This window comes from Glandiceps talaboti, chromosome 21 (genome assembly GCF_964340395.1).
Source record: "Glandiceps talaboti chromosome 21, keGlaTala1.1, whole genome shotgun sequence".
Classification (NCBI taxonomy): Eukaryota; Metazoa; Hemichordata; class Enteropneusta; family Spengelidae; genus Glandiceps; species Glandiceps talaboti.
In genome coordinates this window covers 9,746,878-9,766,169 of record NC_135569.1, presented here as the reverse complement: position 1 = coordinate 9,766,169, position 19,292 = coordinate 9,746,878, and the positions used below count along the sequence as shown (strand labels likewise).

The window sequence follows — 19,292 nt, the reverse complement described above, 5'->3', positions numbered from 1 at the left end:
CTTCCCAAAGTATATATATGTTGTTGTTTTTAATTTTAAAAAAATCCATATGGTCTCATGCTTTCTGGTTTTCTGGACTCCATTAGTTATCCCTCTGGTGTATTTCACCTGAACCTCAGTGTCAGTACTGCTCTCGATCACGGACAAGGAAGACCCTGTGTTTCAATGTTGAATGAATTGAATTCAAGGAAAGCACACAACAAAGTTGATTGAAACAAGAAAGGTCATGTTGTTTGGAAACAATATCAGATGAATGTCAATTCATATCAAAAGAGAAACAAATATCTTGGTAAATACCGTGGGAGTTAGGGAGGGAGACAAAAAGACCCGTATGCGTAAACGAAAGCGAAAGCCAATACGGAGGCCTCGCATGGTGGCAGTATACCCTTTTACGGTAGGTCGAAAATATCACATTTTAATTTCCTCACACATGGCAGAGTTCGACCTAACTTTCATATTAGACAAGAAAAATACATTTATATCAGTAATTTTCATTGTTAGATCGGAACCAGGAGTGCATGAACCAGCTCAACTATAGTGTCGTAAAACAAACATACCCAGTAACGATAGATGCGGCAAAATATTACAATAATGCGGAAGCAGGTAGAGTTGACCCGTCTACGGCGTTGTTCGTGAATATTTCTCGAAAATATTGCGTGACGGTGGAGTGCATGTTGTTTTTAGTTCATTTAATCGTCGATAAGTCCTTGCTTCAATAATTTTCGCCATGGTTTGGAAAAATTCTGGATTATTCCACGTTTTGTTCGTCAGCTGTCTCCTCGCCATTTTTTGTACCTGCTCGCAAGATTTCAACCCCTACCAAGAACTTGGTGTAAGTCGGACAGCCTCAACCCGAGAAATAAAGACAGCGTACAAGCAACTTGCAAAAGAATGGTAAGAATTATGAATTACACTCGTACATGGAAAAATATATTGTTATTTTTCTGATCACCATTGTTTTAACCAGGAGCGACATATGTGTGTTATAATGGTACAATGTGCAAAACTGGGTTTTTCCAGGAATTGGAAGTTAATATCGTATATGGGTTGGGGATTCCCCTTACACATTTACCATACATCGTCGATGACCAATTTTAGAACTAACACTGTCACACACGATTCAAAACTTCACATAACCCCGAATGAATGAAACTGCACTGATAAGAGAACTGTCTGTCTTTGTGTAGCCAATCAAATCAATCGTTATGTACTTCGTACCTGCTGCACGTGACTTGGTTACAGAAACTCGTATTGTCTACAAACAATGTAGTGAAACATATTATAAACCAAGATATTTTTGCTACTAGAAAATTTTGTGATTATTCTCTGTCTTCAGCTGCAGCTGGTTCTCAAAAGACTAACTTTCAGTACAAGACTGGTACATTGTATTCATGTACTAGGCATTTTAGTCACTATACAATGTACTTATGTTTGCATTTTAGTTTTCCAGTGAACTTAGCAAAATGACACCTTGACAATATATCATGAAGCTGACTTGATAATTGTTATAATTTTTAGAATTGATATAATAACATAATATTATTATTAGTGTACATATATATGTGAGAAGAATCATTGTCTGTGGATTATTTTCCATTGTCCTTGAAAACTACATCATAACATGTACATGTGTCTGGCAATGTCATGTTATGATGTCAGGCCACAAAACTAGTCAAAATCAATAGGTGTGTGTGTGTGTGTGTGTGTGTGTGTGTGTGTGTGTGTGTGTGTGTGTGTGTGTGTGTGTGTGTGTGTGTGTGTGTGTGTGTGTGTGTGTGTGTGTGTGTGTGTGTGTGTGTGTGTGTGTGTATGTATGTACATATGTAAGTATATATTATCTTGCACATACTCATGAATATTCATGATTCTGCCCTCTGTCATGGTGATTTCTTAAAATCAATAACATTCATAGTATAAAAACTGTAAACCTTTTTGTCTATTGAATTTAGAAATGGCTTATGCACACACTGCATTTTTGATATCAATTCACACCATTTTCTATAATTCACACATTTTCTACTGGTTAGGATTTAAAGAGAACCTGTGTAAAAAAAATAAACAATGTTTGGTAGGCAATCCCTGTGGTCAGTGCCTACAGGCTAGTAGTAGTAGTAGTAGTAGTAGTAGTAGTAGTACTGTAGTAGTAGTAGTAGTAGTAGTAGTAGTAGTAGTTATTGTTTATAAAAAATACTTATGCCAACATTTGAGGTTGATATAATCATGACAATAGAAAATCTTTCAATCAGACTTAAAAATCAAGTAGATCTCAAAAATACAATAAAAAAAATAGATGTAAAAGATAGATTTAATATATGAAATAAAGTGACTACAATGCAAGTCTTTCACTGTATTAAAGTGGTATGTTATATTTTTGGGGTGATCCTTGTACCCGTTTTGGAAACAGACAGATTTTTACCCTAATTGCAAAAGAGAAAAATGTCTACATTTACTTTGAATACAAGGCCCCTAGACTAGAAGTACTACAGTAGGTTCCAGTCTCGTGCATTTTTCTGTTTTTTTATTGAATTTTATCAGTGTTCATTTTATTTTGGAAGAGAATCTTTTGTTGTGATTGGTCAGAGTCTGTGGGTTAATCTATTGCTTGCCATTATTGGTCGACATTTTCCTACCTTTGCTGTGATTGGTCAGTCTCTGTGGTTTAATCTATTGCTTGCCATTATTGGTCGACATTTTCCTACCTTTGCTGTGATTGGTCAGTCTCTGTGGTTTTAATCTATTGCTTGCTATAATTGGTCAATATTTTCCGACCTTTATTGTGATTGGTTATTATTTTATCTTTCAGGCATCCAGACAAAAACAGAGAACCTGGAGCAGCAGATAAATTCATGAAAATACAAGCTGCCTATGAGGTGAGTAATACATGTCTAAATTACAACCTAAAATCTGTTTTCATACTATGGAATTATTATCATGTCGTAGACTCGTAGATTTAAACTCAGAGCTTTGATTTTTCTACTGGCTTGTCTTTTAGCTCAATTACTTGGCCTTCTCCAACTGCCATTGTATATGGTTCAGTTACGTAGACTTGCAAGTGTTATATGACCACAGGAGGGAGTTTTGTACTGTCACAGTATTTCTAGCCCATTGTCCCAGATAAGATGAACAGGTGGTCATGCACAGTGTGATTGTGAGGGCTTCTTTCACTTGACTTGATAAATGCAAATCTACCTGTCATCTTGACAAACATGTATCCTTATAGCTGCACTCTCTGCAAGTGGAACATGTTTTTGAAACTATTTTGATAGACATAATGTCATACTGGTAATATCGCTCCCCCTGCACAGTATTGAATCAGTATTGTGTAGCAGCACATTAACAGATGTAGTATGAGGTATATTGCTATATATCTAAGGAAACTGATTTCGGTTCGCACACAAAAATCAGCACCCCCAATGAATCATGACTTCAACTCACTACTGTACTACTTGTAAATAAAATATAATGTTACCACTGAGGAACTTGTGCAATGTCTAATTATTGGTATTTTAACAATTATCAGTGAATATATTGTTGGCTGATCTTATTTATCTGTATATACTCAGTTAAATTTTGTACAGCTAGTGCAGATTTATACTAGTAGTCAAATATTTGTCAGTCATTGTTTAAGAGACAGCTATGTGTTATCTTTATTGTGTCTATCTCAACATGAAACCTTGTAATCAGGTCCACTGATCTTGATAGTTCGTTAATGGTTTGTGCATGGTATGTGGAAAAGAACTGATGTTTTCTTCATCATCATGTTGTTATTTCATGATAGGTTCTCTCCGATGACCAAAGGCGACATGATTACGACAACTATGGATTCACTGAACCTAACGAAAACAGAGGGCAGGGACAGCGTAATCCATTCGGAGGCTTTCATGGATCATTTTTTGATGGTTTTAATTTTAAATTCAACTTTGAAAACAATCAAAGGAGAGGCACAGAGCAAAGACACAGACTCGATATCAATCGTTATCATTCACATGTTTTACCCATAAGTCATAGGAAACCATATCTTATTTTCGTTACTGCTGATTGGTGCTTTACCTGTATGCAAGTTGAACCTCATTGGCAGGAAGTCGTCAAAGAATTAGAACCCTTAGGTAGGTGAAAAAACAAACAAATAAGAATGCTTAAAGTGACACAAGCTGAGTTTATAAACTTTTTACTCAAGTGAAAATACTTAAATAAAACCATATTCCAGTATAATGTTAATGTCGATATATATGTCATCTAAAAAACATAGACAGTGGAAAAGCATGATATACATGTATGCTATAACAGCATGATTGTCTTCTAGCATTGTTAGAACAGTTGATTGCATAGTACGGATTCCTGAACATTTTTGGTATAATTCATAAGTTTGTGTCTATCTTAGTAAACCAAAGGCTCAACTACCAGTCTGAGTAATATGTGTATTTGAAAACTTAGACCCTGTAGTGGTCTGAGGTGCAAAGAATTAGGTCCCATTTCTGTATGTTTGTGTCTCTTTTTCAGGTGTTGGTATTTCAGTCGTCAATTCAGATTATGATAGACGTTTGATTGAAGAACTTGGTGTGAGTCGTGTACCAGCAATACTAGCCGTTTTACAAGGAAGAGTCTATCGTTTCCAGAAGCTCAATACTATCAGTGTGAACACTATGAAAAACTTCCTTCAAAGTTTATTTCCAAGTGGATTGGTCAGAGGGGTGAGTTGAAATAATGCTATATTTCTACTTTTTTGTTCTCCTGGAGGACAGACATAATAATAATAATAATGATAATCTTTATTCATCCAAATAAATTCGGAAATTTGTTTAATGGTCACCGCAAGAGCAGTGCCCTAGTGTTGAAGAAGCAGGAGGAAACCAGAGTACCCGGGAAAACCTGCTTTGTTCGACAGGGTCAAACTGAGCATCACCCTTCTTACATACAGACCTGGTTAAATTTTAAATCAAACCCAGTCGACATCAACATTGTTGTTGTGAATGTTAGTTGCAGAGTAGTGTATGAATATTGAAGTTGTATTTTAAAACAAAATACATGACAAAAATGTTCATGAATTCTATAGAATTACATGGTTGGAGACAAACAGACCTTTTTGCACTGCATAAAGGCCTACTCTGCATATAAATAGGGGTCGGATTAAGATGACACTCATTATACTAGATAACTTTGACTATGTAATATGCTCACAAAGCTCATAGAATGTCTACATGAACTGCCATTTTTAGAGAGTATTACAGATTTTTTATCTCCTAATGTTGGACTACAGTATTATGAATATTCAGGAAATAAATCTGTTGCAAAAGTCATAACTGATACAATAGGCCATTGTAGACTGCAAACAGGAAATTGAGAATACAGCGCCCTCGCTCAAATTGGGGGTATCAACACCTCATAGTACCGTTTCGTGAGAGCCTTGTACTTTGGTATTCTGTAGAAGTGTAAATCAGGGATGTTCTATGATTAACTGAGTAACCTATACCATGTATACCCCCCAAGGTACACAGACACAGGAAGTAGAGCGCCACCATGGTAAATTTTGGAAAGGCCTATTGTTGCTTGTGTCTTATCCAGTTGGCCTCCTTTATCAATCACATCTTCCCGTCCTCTCCTTTCGATACTCCTCTTCTGTAATTCATCTTCTTTATTGTCTCTACTTAATAGATAAATGATAACAATTATGAAGATTTCTTGAGTGGATGGAAGGACAACAAACCAAGATCCTTACTATTCTCCAAAAAGAAGGAGGCATCACTACTCTATTTATTGGTTGCATTGGAAAATAAAGACAGAGTGGCGTTTGGTTTTGCCACGTTGAGTAACCAGGATACCAAGGATTTAAGAAAAAAATATGTTGTCAATGCCAAGGAACCAACATTACTTATTTTTAGAGAAGATATTCTCAACTATGCGTATAGACTGGAGGTAAGAAAGTTTTTTGAATATTTCAGATAAAAGACACTTTCCTTTAAAAATGTCTCAATCCTTGAGTAAAGGTATAAAATCACCGCCAAAAGTCATACACAAATTGTGGCATTTTGTACATTTTGTAAATGTAGACGTCAGTGTTTCAGGGTAACACCATGTATATCACTCCAATAACATGAACGATCCATATTCATAGGTCTACACTATAGTGTGATGTACATCTGAATCATTCTGGTTAAAAAAAAATCCTTTGAAAAAAGAGCTGGGTTTGGAACTTGGTGGCACACTCATGTCAAAATGTATCCTTTACAAGCTATAGTGAAAACACAGACTCACAACTGTTCAGTACTAGATATGTACAATGTAGATGAGATTTGAAAATCATTGTAAGTTTTAACATCCACCCCCCCCCACCCCCATGTGATTTCCTAAATCTTTGTCAAACACTGTCCCACAAGCATTAAACTTTACACTTTTTGTTCTGCCATAAAATAAATGCAATTTGCATTACAATTTAAAAAATCATATGCATTTTTTGTGTGTAATCTTATAGGCTAATGAGATGCAGACAGGAGCAGTCAGAGATGCTGTTCGGGGTCATTATTTCCTAACTTTACCAAGACTATCATCACAAGCTGTATTTGAACAACTCTGTTCTATTTCATCAACAGTAAATAAAAAGTAAGTAACCACAAATATACTGCTTTCCGGATATCAGAAAGACAAAAATCATTTGGCCACTATAGTGTTGTGTTGAAGCAGCTTTATGATCAGAAATGAGGGTCATGATAGTTGTGTGCTATATTTTGATAGTTTCCTCATCATTTCCTCATCATTTTCCAGTATTTCACAGCAAATGTTTGGCTCTCCCAACCAGTCCAATTGTATTGATGCCAGACCCTAAACGAACAAATTTCGCTTTTGAGCTTGTGTGACATCGTGCGATTATGCCATATCAGGGCACCCTCACACATGGGTCAACCCCATTCAGTGATAGTTGATGTCATAGCATGAACATCTTATCTTTCAGACTAAATCATCACCCGTACTTTTGGCAGAAATCAAACCTGGTATTCAGACATAATATCGCAACACATTTCCTTTGTCAGTTCCACTGTTCTTAAATACCACCACTCACATTTCTGTCCCTAAATTCATCTTTCTGTCAGGTTCTGTGTAGTGTTGATAACTCAGGACAACCCAGAACACGATGAAGCCAGAGCTATTCTGAGAGAGTTTATACAAGAGAATACCTATTCCAAGGATAAAGTACGATTCTCATATGTCTATGAAGGTACACAGAATGCCTTTGTTAATGCATTAAGTAAGGGACAAGTTCTCAAAGACCATTGGCCACTACCTGTAAGTATTCTTTACCTGATTTGTTGCATAGAAAAATTGCTTCGCGTTAGGTATTATGCTAAGCTAGTATTCAAAAACTAAAAGCATAGGGTGAATTTTTTCACCATGTGTGTGAATGCACAACATGTTTGTATATCATGTTTAGATATGTGTTTGAGATCATATATGTTCGTATGTATGTATGTATGTATGTATGTATGTATGTATGTATGTATGTATGTATGTATGTATGTATGTATGTATGTATGTATGTATGTATGTATGTATGTATGTATGTATGTATGTATGTATGTATGTATGTATGTATGTATGTATGTATGTATGTATGTATGTATGTATGTATGTATGAATGTGTGTGTGTGTGTGTGTGGATGTGTTTTGTGTGTGTGTGTGTGTGTGTGTGTGTATGTTTATGAATGGATGTGTTGATGTGTATGTGTGTGTGTGTGTGTGTGTGTGTGTGTGTGTGTGTGTGTGTATGTGTTCATGTGTGTGACTGATTAATAAAAGTGTGACTGACCATAATGTAACAAACCATAGCACACCATATAATGCTGTAACTCAGTGAATGTTTCATAAATACAACATTTATGGAAATCAAACAGATCACAAAACCCTGTAAAAAAACAGCCCTACTTTACGTATTATGTTGTAGCTTACTTTTGCTGTAAGCAGTGATGTCATAAAAAAATAAAATAATATATACCTCCCATATGTTATATGTTATAGCTTGCTGTAATATGGAGGAAAAAGAGTTTCAGAGTGGCCTACGAATGGCTACCCAATGGATGGAGTGGTAATCGAGACCAGGCTGACATAGATAAGCAACAACTCAAGACTTATTTAGATAAAGTAATATCAGGCAAAACTTTACTACCTAAAGAATCAGATATTGAGGATTTGATAAATGAAGATTATGTAAGTTTATTCAATTATTTTCTTGATACTTTTTACTTGATACAAATCAGCATGGACATCTTGTGATTGAGGTTTTTTGATAAGTAAGGCTTTTTTGAAAATTTGAAATTGAACTTGATGAGATTATGTCATACCTGTCCTTTCTGTATCATATTGTATGCTTATTGCCTGGCTATGAGGATACTACATTATGTATGCAATAGACGTTTGTTACCCCAAGGACTGTTATGCAGTAACTATTTCCCAAGGCTAAAAGCTAAGGGAAGTAATTGCTACATAACAGCATGAGGTGTAATATGACATCAACTAGTGCCCGAATAAGGCAAGGCAATAAGTGCTGTATAACACATATCTCACACATAATATTCTTTCTATAGTCAAAGTAAATCCCTGATAAGACTTCTGTGTTACATGGATATTGCCCTAGGGAAAATAGAATGTGAATAGTGCCCCTATATGCAAATTTAGGTCATTGCCTAAATGATCAAATTTATTGATTTTTTCTCATTGTACATTTTTTTCTACAGAGTATAATGACATATATTCTGAATGGAATCAGTAGTGGGGTGTCTACAGTTGTTCATTATTTTACCAGCTCTCGTTGGTAAGTATCAGTTCCCCTTATTTCAATGTATAACATAGTAGACAGTGTATTAGAATATAAAGTATGGGGAGGAGGAGAGGTGAACATGACATGTGAAATTCTCACATTTTTGGGGATGTTTAAGTGGCACAAACTGAGTGTATAAAACTGTGACTCAAACAAACTACTTACATGAACCCTTGAACTATTCTAGTATAATGTAATTTGTTAATGTTGATACATGCCTTCTATAAGTTACATTACAATTGTCTTCTGGAATCGTTAGGTCAGTTCATTGACAATGCATAGTAGGGATCTGTAGACATAAAAAAATCATGTTGTGGGACCATTTATAAGTTATATCTTAATACCAGTTTGAGTTCAGTCAGTTCCTAAAAGACCTTTTGAAGATTTAGCAAAATTTGCACTCACAGGTTCACAGGTTTGTAATACCAGACCTTATGTACAATGGTCTGCATACTACAACTAACACAGGACCTTACAACGCACCGGTCCACACTACTCGATGGTTCACGCTCAACTCTCCGTAAAACTACAAACCACATGTAAACTGTGGTATTTCCTACTCAGACTGACTACAATGTTGTAAACTGTCCAGAGATGACCTAGTTCTTCCGGATTGGTCTAGAAATAGTTAAAATGATCCAATTCTATATATTAAAGGTACTACCTGTCCTGCATAATGTGTTTTGGGTCTAAACTATAGTGAACAGTAATTACTATGGTAAATGAACTGCTAAACAAGTCTTATGAAGTGGAGGCTCTCTCCTTCACATTTCGTTATTTTTAGTAAAGCATGTTCAAAATACATGTATGGCATTCAGTTACAGTAATTAACATATAATTCTAAGGTCACCCTAAGAAATGTGACAGTAACAAGGTCAGTATGGAGGTAAAGTTAACTTTAATCATGTCATGGCTGTTTGTCTGTGATTGGCTGATCTGGGAAATCGCTATGGAGACATACAGTTAAGGAGAACATGGGTTTATGTCCACTGGTTAAAAAGATTTTCTCCAAAAGATGCCAATGACCAATGCATAGCCATATGGCTGTGATTGGCTAAATAGAAGAATCACCATGGATACATGCAAATGAATAAATCATGGCCCATTGCTGTGATTGGCTAAATAGAGGAATCACTATGGATACATGCAAATGACAAAATCATGGCCATATGACTTGTGATTTGCTGAAAAGAGGTATTACCGTGGATACCATGCTCCTATGTACTGATGATGTACATCACTGCCTTCAATGGCAGCCACTTTTGTCTTACCACAGTTTAAATCACACTTTTGGCAGTTTTGAAGTGCATATTGTGACACACAAGTTTCGAGATAATGCTGAAAGTATCACAACTAATAGTGTGTAGCATATACATGTTTATAATATACCTAGTGATAATGCTGTGCCATGATTCGCTAGAATCAGTCACGTGATAGGAAAATAGAATGACTATTTCCCTAGGGAAATAGTTCCATCAACTATTACATGGTCATGTGACCATCGCGAGTTCACAGCAGGTCAAAATGGCAGCTTCTGACGAAGTCGTCTGCCACCGTGAGTTCACAGCATGAGGTATATTATAAAACACATATTGCCTGGCCTATATTCGGGCTATAGTACCCGTTCATTACCCCTCATGACTGTGAGTTACCAGAATCACATGCTATTTCCCTCGGCCTTCGGCCTTGGGAAATAGCATGTGATTCTGGTAACTCACAGTCCCTCGGGTGTAATAAACGGGTGCTATAGGCCAGGCAATATGTGTTCAATATACAAATTTAGTAGCTGTACTTGTAAGTGAACCATCCGACCAGCATTCCTGTACATACCTTGCCAAAATTTGTTCCACTGATGTAGAAATTTCACAAAATAGAAATGGTTATTCGAATTTGTATCATTTATGAACAAAATCTGCCCTGAAATAGTTCAAAACAGTCCTTATCATGTGATTGGACACTGGTCTTACGACAAATCCAATATGCCCCCCCACCCCCCCCCCCCCCCCCACCCCCACCCCCCATCACAGTGCAGTGTTGTCATGAAAAACTTGACTGGCAATTAGGACGGGTGACTTTTTATGGCAACGCTGCATAGGAGCTTGCGTAAGTACAAACAAGTGACCAGTGTGCCCTCTAATGATAACCAAATTTTGTTGTGAGTGAAAATGAGAAAAACTCATTTCTTGTGAGTCACCACATAGTAAGAGATAGGGGAACATCAAATTTTAGTGTGTCACTAGAAATTGTGTGTGTCACTGACATGTCAAATTGGTTTAGAGGGCATACTGGTCACCACATAGTAAAAGATAGGGGAACACAAAATTTTGGTGTATCATTAGAAATTGTTTGCGTCATTGGTGCATCAAATTCGCTTAGAGGGCACACTGCAATCATGGTCAAATAGAAATGCTCAACTTATGAAAGGAGAACATTTAGAATTTCTATTTGTGTCTACCTAATACTTGGGAAAACATATTATGAAGTCATAAGAAACAAAAAAAAAGAAAAGAAAAAAGACGACCACCGTACGAAACTAAACCTCTTTCCATTTGTATTCACCAGGGAAGATATGTTTTGGATCTCGATGATCATTCTAGTGACAGTTCTATGTGTGTCAGTGCCAATAATGATGATAGGAAACAGACTGTCAGAAATGGTCAGGTAAAGAAGCTATAGTGAAAGGAAATGTAGCTGTCTGTCTGAAACTGGCTTACAGTGGGTCTGGTGGTGACATTGGAATTTCTATTTCATATCTGGAACACTCAATACCAATACAATTAATTCATCATTCAGATCAACTGTGTCAGGAATCAAATACAAACTAATTAATTATACAATGGAATTAATGTATTCAATGACAATATAATTAATTCATAGTTCAGATCAACTGTAGGAAGGATCAAATACAAACTAATAAATCGTTCAATGGACAGTGACAACATCATTAGAATTACAGGCAAAATAAATCATTTAATGAACACTGTGCACTCCACACGCGTAGAAATACATGTACTTGCAGACGAGTAGCTCTCTGTACCATTTAACTTCATTATTCAGCTCAGTAGTTTCAGCAACGCGTCTTTTCTTCTCAGCTCCAATTCTCTCTCTCTCTCTCCTGACATTCTTTTCTTCCTCCTCGGCTCTCAGGCACACTTCTTCTACAGACCAGGGTCTGCAAACACTGCTTTCGTAGTACTGAGGCATAAATAGAAATGTCCAAAACACAGGCAAATAAGTGAGTTACTGAACACTGTACACGCTCCACATACATAGAAACATGTGTTACTTGCCGACGAATGGTCCTCAGCTTACAACTTCATACATTTTGCTGTTTGTCTTCTTTCAGCATAGTTGAGTAAGGCAGCAGTCAAGTTGCCCTCTGAAATTGCCTTCAGCTCAGTACTTCAGCAACGTGCCTTTCTTCTCCTTCTCTTCAGCTTCAGTTCTCTCTCCGTCTTTCTCTAACTTCTCTATCTCCTACCATTCTTTGCGTCTTCTCTGCTTCATGCATGCTTCCACCAAGTTCCAGCTACAAGTTACAACTGCCCACTGTTCCAAGCTCAAGTCCCAGGGTTCCCCAGTTAGGTCGAGTAATAGCGCCCTCATGATAGAGCTGCAAATACTTTTGTTTATATCATCTGGTTACATCTACTTAATCGTTGATAGGCAAAGCTAACAAAATAGACATACATGTACATGGGCAGGGATGAAGCTGATTGTATAAGTAACAGTCAGAATTGTAAAAGTTGGTAGTAATAATCTTTACGACCTGGATATGGGTTTTGCGGACTAAGGTTGTACGGCGGAAGAGTCCAACTTTAAGAGGGCCCCGTAAGCAGTACTACCAAAGTCTGCAAAACCCATACCTGGGCCGTAAAGGTTTTATCATATACCCCAAGTAGTGGCATGGAAACATCATTTGAATCACATAATCACATAAATTGAAGAAATTAACAAAGCCAAATCACTGAGTGAATGGATATTGATGAGCACGTTACTTGCCATGTTTGGGCAAAGTGTGCTGGGCCGTGATACAGAAAATTATTGCCAGGGAATATATTATGATACATAGTGGTTGAAACAGAATTTAAAAAAAATAAATTCCTGAAAACGTAGTCAGCAAAAACTTGCAGAGTAGTCGGTTATTTTTTTCTTGATAGGTAAATAATGTAAATTGATGAACATTTCTACTTGCAGTCAAATATGAATGAAAAACAAATCACAAATTTGATAGCCTCTAAGAGTAGACATTTTTTATTCATAGTTATGAATCCGGAGTTCACAATATGTATTCTTGCATATTATCCCGGTAATTGAGGCTTTGGTTTACTAAGATAGACACAAACTGAAACAATTGCTGCAACATCTTGATGCAACAGTGAAAAGCTATTGAATGGACGATGGTTTCAGTAGGGCGGCTCTCAGTCTGTAGTTCCATAAACTGAAGTTGCAGTGTACTGTTTTGGGACTTCCAATATTTACACTATCTTGATCATGGGATGTAGACAGTAAAATACAAACAAATAATTCAAGTAAATATCCCAGTGATTAGAATATACAAAGAGATAAACAAGAGATATGGTAATCAAAATTAAGATATGACAGATCTAAAATCAGCACTGCTGAAAGTTTAACCTGCAAGCTGCAAAACTTCTTTCAGAAGTAAGTGTATCATCAAGTCCGGTGATAAAAACATAATTTTGAGTGGTTAAAATTGAATATGCCTTTCTCTGGACTTGGTCATTGTAAAAATGTACTGCTACCTCTGTGCCATCCTAATTCTCACATATCAAGGTTAGTCATTTTCATCGTTGTAAAAACCACAGCTATATGCCCTTTTTAATAATTTCATGATATAGTTTTTGAGAATGAGTAATTGGTAGGAAAGTACAATATATTAGTTACTTTGGAACTGTGAATCGGAAACGAATGCGACGTTTCAATCCATCTACTGCAGACCTTGATCACACAATGATTTAACTATTCAGCGTTAATGGTTCTCTCCAAACAGGCCGAGTAATTTCTAAAATTTACAAATTGCATCCCAAAGTTTTTGCAGCCAACAATGTTGTTTCTTGTTATCCATCTGAATCCCAGCCAGTCAGCCATTCTCAGACAGATACCTACATATATTGTGTTTATTATTCGTAGAGTAAAATTATGTTTCTTTTTTTTTTTACTTTCTTATTTGCAGGGAAGAGACACTGTTAACTATCGCAATGTTTGCTATATATCTGCTACCAATATTGCTCATATTTGGCGGTGCTTTCTCATTAACTAAAGAAAGGTGATTCTTACTGTGTTTGTTGCTACCTTGTTCAAGTAGAGTTTAAATTTTAGTTATGTAGCTTGAATTGCTGTAAACGTACGCTGTTGGTTTGTTTTAAGGGGATGGATACCTTGTGACTTCACTACATTTGTACGTTAAATAAAAAAGATCAAATGTGTTATTTTCATTCACTGATCGGTACGGAGCTGGCATAAATCAGAAACAAGCGAAAGTGATGTCCAGATGTTGTTAGGGAACTTGCGTTAAATGTATTGTGGACTGCATGTATTGTTGTACAACAACAACAACAACAACAACAATAACAACAACAATAACAGAAACAGTAAACAAAGCATATAATTGACATTGTCTATATAGCTAGCAAGGTACATACATCACTTTCACCTAAGTTCTGATCGATGCCAGCTGTTTAGACATAAGTAAAAGTGAATGAAACTAACACATCTTGTCTCATTTAAAGGGGAACACCACTCCAGTAAATAACGACATTTTCATAAAGTATCAATATGTCTCTGAGGAGTCATTTCATGATTTTACATCACCTACAAGTACTTGTGATTTCAGAGAAACATCCAGTTGATCTTGTGCCTTTATAGAGAGAATTTGTTTTACATCGAAGTAAATAAGCACTTAGGAGTCATGAATATTCATTGTTCAACCATGAATAATAATTTCTGCTGACTCCCATGATGCAATGTCCCATAGCAAAGTAAAGGTTGGTACTGAAGGGAATAAGCACTTAGGAGTCATGAATATTCATTTTTCAACCATGAATAATAATTTCTGCTGACTCCCATGATGCAATAGCCCACAGCAAAGATACCCTATAAAGGCACAAGATCATGTAATTGTAGGTGATGTAAAATCATGAAATTACTTGGCCACTGTAACCCATATTTTATGAAAATATCTCTATTTCCTAAAGTGGTGTTCCCATTTAAAAAGTAGCATAGGGTTTTGGAATATCGTAACAGTAATTTGCATGTCAGTGTCTGGTATATAAAATATGTCTCTAACATAGCGCATTCCTTGCATGTGTACCAAGAAATTAATAAAGAAGAAATATGGAAATTATTTGAAATTATTTGGTACATGGCTGTGGGAAATACCACTGTTACAGCAATGTTGACATAGCTGGTGCATAGCTATGGGAAATACATATGTTACAGTTATGCTCACATAGCTGGCAAATGGCTGTGGGAAAAAGCTTGTGTATGCAAATGTTATAAACACCTATGCTGCATTGCTATTTTTCACATCCATGTTACATTGATGTTGGCACACCAGTTACACATCTGTCAAATCTAGGTATGTTACACTTAGTGTGTTGGTCAGAGCTGTTACAGAGATATTGTACACATCGCTGGTACAGCCCCTTTGGCTTCACTGAGCTGGCACAGCTATGTGCACAACCCTGTTCTAGGTAGATGTATGTGAATGTTACAGGGGTGTGCAAGATTCCCTGTGTATTTCTACATAATCAGCTTGTTGTGGTCTACCATCTATGCAAACACAATCCTAAATGATTCCCATCAAACCATAGACAACATGCTCAATCATTACAAGACATGGCACACTCTCTCTGTGGCATTCAGAAATTTTTTTTTTAAATCTTGTAGTACAAATCATCGCGTCAGTGCAGTAAGGTCGTATCTTCTATGCAATTGAATAGCACATACGACCTTACTGCACTGATGCAATGAATTATTAATATTTGTAATTTGCTTTAACACGCTTTTGCAATTTCTATACTTCTGTGATTTAATAGAAATACCCCTGATGAGAGGCCAAGAAGGAGACAGCCTGAAAACCCAGTGTATAACTTGTAAGATTACTGCTTCTATTGTGTGTTCTTTATCTGGCTCATTTTAGAATTCAACTTTTAAATCTAAATACAACCCTTAACACTGAAGTAAAGCACTTTCTCTATTTCTCAAAACTTACTTAGGGTGGGGGGGGGGGGGGGTGTTGATCCATTTTAGTTCTCATCCTACAAAATCTATTTTACTTTGAATGCATCTGTTTGTACCCCTAAATACAAATATTTCTCAAAAATGTTGTCAAATTGATAATAAATAGAAGAATTGTTGCTATAGCCAATGCATGGCACTAAAATACAGTGAAGTGTCAATATAAGAACTATTTTTCCTCTCTATGTACTAGCTTTATATTCATAGCACTACTTACAACTACATATTGATTTGAAATTGGAGATGGGGTCTGGGGCCTTACTAATGATTTTAGTTTTTTTATCCTTCATAGCACTATTGAATGTTGCCCCTCATAGTATTCATATCAGGTGTAAAAGTATACTCTTTCAATTGCTTTCATTATATGCCTAGTATGTGGCATTTCTAATGTAGTTAATTTGTAAAGTGTGTTGTCTGCTAATGAACAGGAGACTGATTACAGTGAATGACAGCTGTCATAGCCTTGATTATATTCACCTCTGAATGAGAGCTAGACAATGTTTTATGACATCTATGTTTACACTCTAGTCAATGACTATTTACTTGCTTTGCACTGCTAACAAATTGTTTACACTCTAGTCAGGAACTATTTACTTGCTTTGCACTGCTAACAAATTGTTTACACTCTAGTCATTGACTATTTACTTACTTTGCACTGCTAACAAATTGTTTACACTCTAGTCATTGACTATTTACTTGATTTGCACTGCTAACAAATTGTTTACACTCTAGTCAGTGACTATTTACTTGTTTTGCACTGCTAACAAATTGTTTACACTCTAGTCAGTGACTATTTACTTACTTTGCACTGCTAACAAATTGTTTACACTCTAGTCAGTGACTATTTACTTGTTTTGCACTGCTAACATTATTCACAGATTGATTACATTGACAGACATCACATACTGAGCTGATGATCAAAGCAGTATACTTTTACACTTGATATGAATGCTATAAATAATTGTGGCAAACCGCATAAATATTTTACCTGAGTGTTACCAATTGTACGTATTTTAGTAGTATGTATGACGCTTTTTCCTTGCAACATGCTTCGATATTTGATGAAAATCCATCCATTGTCACTGATAAATAGTAAACATTCAAGCAACTACATACATCCACCACACACGCATGCACCCCACTTCCCAACACACATAGACTTTACAAGTAGTTAGTCACACATGAAAGGTACTTTATGTAAAGTTGCGGAAAGCTCCATGGAAGCACCCACCACCTCAAATTGAGAAATTTTATTTCAGGTAGCCATGACTACAAGCATTAAAAGTTATAAGTGAAGGACATCTATCCTTGCAGAAATTGAGGATTAATCACATGTTTTTGTGTTTCTCTCTACTATATGTAGAACTGGTATCAGTCAAGAATTCTATAATCGATTTGTGGTAGATCCGTATGAAAACTCATATGTGTTGTTGTTACTGGTTGACCGACAAAATAAAGAGGAGTTGGTTGCTAGTTTTCTAAATGAAGTAGTACCCATGGCTCAAAGGTTAGTATTGTTACATTCAGTTCTAAAACCTATCAGACCTAAGTACTTCCCATTTCATGTAAATGTTCACTGGCTCTGTTTGATACAACCACACAGAAACCAATAAGAACTGCATATGCTACTCTTTAAGATAGTAAAATTGAATAAGTACAGTTTCTTGCAACATTTTGTCTAAATAAAATTAACTGTTGTGCCACCATGTAGACATCAAATGCAGACATAAAAACATTGGCACCTGCATGTCTGCGTCTAGTTGCAGTATGTTTGAATGGTTTACTTCATTTAGACAAAATGTAGCAAGAAATTGTGATCTTTAATTGTAGCATGTGCAGTTTCGTATTGGTTTCTGCGTGATTGTATCAAACAGAGCCAGTGAACACTAACATGAAATGAACTGTAAAACAATTCTGCTGGGTGCCACATTTATTTGTAACATTCACATCAAGTAAAATAACACTGTTACAATTGCTTTTTACAACTTCAAGAAATAGCCTGTATAATATCTTTGGAAGACTTATTTTGTTTCTTTTCTTTCCGAATAGAGAAACTTAATAAAACCATCTTTTAAACTGTGAGAATGAATGTTCATGGACTCTAGGTTCATAATGAAAATTTCTACTCACAGAGTCAAAGAATTTCTTGGAAGGGAATCCCAATATTGTTGCTGACATCTTGTTAGCATCAACAGGGGTGTAAATATTCTTGGACATGTGACAATAGCCCATTGTAGTACACTCCTGACGATACTGATCAGATGTCAGTGAAAATTTATGATTGATTTCCAAGAAATCTTTTTGACTGTGATAAGAAATTATCATTAGGCTAATAAAAAAAATGTGTGGTTCCGATTACGCTCAATTTTAGAATAGGTGGGGTATTTTATTTTATTTTGTTATGTATTTTTTTCATGTGTGAGTGTCTAGTTCAGGTTTTCCATTGTTTTCCAAATGGTCTCTGTGTTGTATCTTCCTATCAGATGTACAGCCATTACAGATTATAAGAATAGTTTTATTTTGTCTTTTTTCTAAGTTGATGTCAGTTTCGACATCCACTACATGTATTATTATATCTTTCTCAAATGTGTAAAAAAAAGCTCAGGGTCGACAGTGAAAAACTAGGTGGGATTGGGTAACCGGAACCACACAATTATTTTTTTAAGCCTTACTTAAATTATTTAAATTCATTATTGAAATTCTCTTTCAGTTTACAAAGACAACATATTAAACTAAGTCTTACGTATGTAAGCATTGAAGCCTATTACAAATGGTTTGAACGATTGAATGGGATTCAACCTACCTCAAGAAATTATGGAAAAGAATATTCAGGAACAGTATTAGTGTTGAATGGATGCAAAAAATATTACAGTGTATTTACCCCTCCTAATGCAATAAATGCCGAAGGGGTAACTGCTGAAAATGAAAGATTAAAACACAGAGGACAACAAAATGCCAATGGTGATTCTGTTGGGCAGGATGATAGTGCTAGTGACAATGGAAGCCATGCAGACCTTTTTGTGGGCATTTCAACATGGTTAGAACGATTGTGTGATGGCTCACTTGAAAAACATTATGTTGAGAGTTGGCCACCACTAAGTGGTAGATAAATTATTCAATGTTTAATAGTAAGACTTTTCTTAACTGTGTGTATTTTGTATCTCCCCTTTATCACTAACGTAGTTGTGTTTTCCAAGTTACTGTAACTGTAGGTCATACCTTTGAT

General features: G+C 36.0%; 1 protein-coding gene across 1 annotated transcript; it reads left to right on the top strand.

Annotated features, from left to right (window-relative positions):
* Positions 1–727: 727 nt before the first annotated feature.
* Positions 728–19,292, top strand: LOC144451185 (dnaJ homolog subfamily C member 16-like). Its single transcript, XM_078141984.1, has 13 exons — positions 728–894; positions 2,804–2,870; positions 3,779–4,106; positions 4,501–4,691; positions 5,653–5,913; positions 6,470–6,597; positions 7,086–7,278; positions 8,008–8,196; positions 8,724–8,800; positions 14,001–14,093; positions 15,865–15,921; positions 17,430–17,573; positions 18,777–19,292. The coding sequence occupies exons 1-13, from the start codon at positions 728–730 to the stop codon at positions 19,174–19,176; spliced, it is 2,295 nt and encodes a 764-aa protein (XP_077998110.1). The 3' UTR covers positions 19,177–19,292.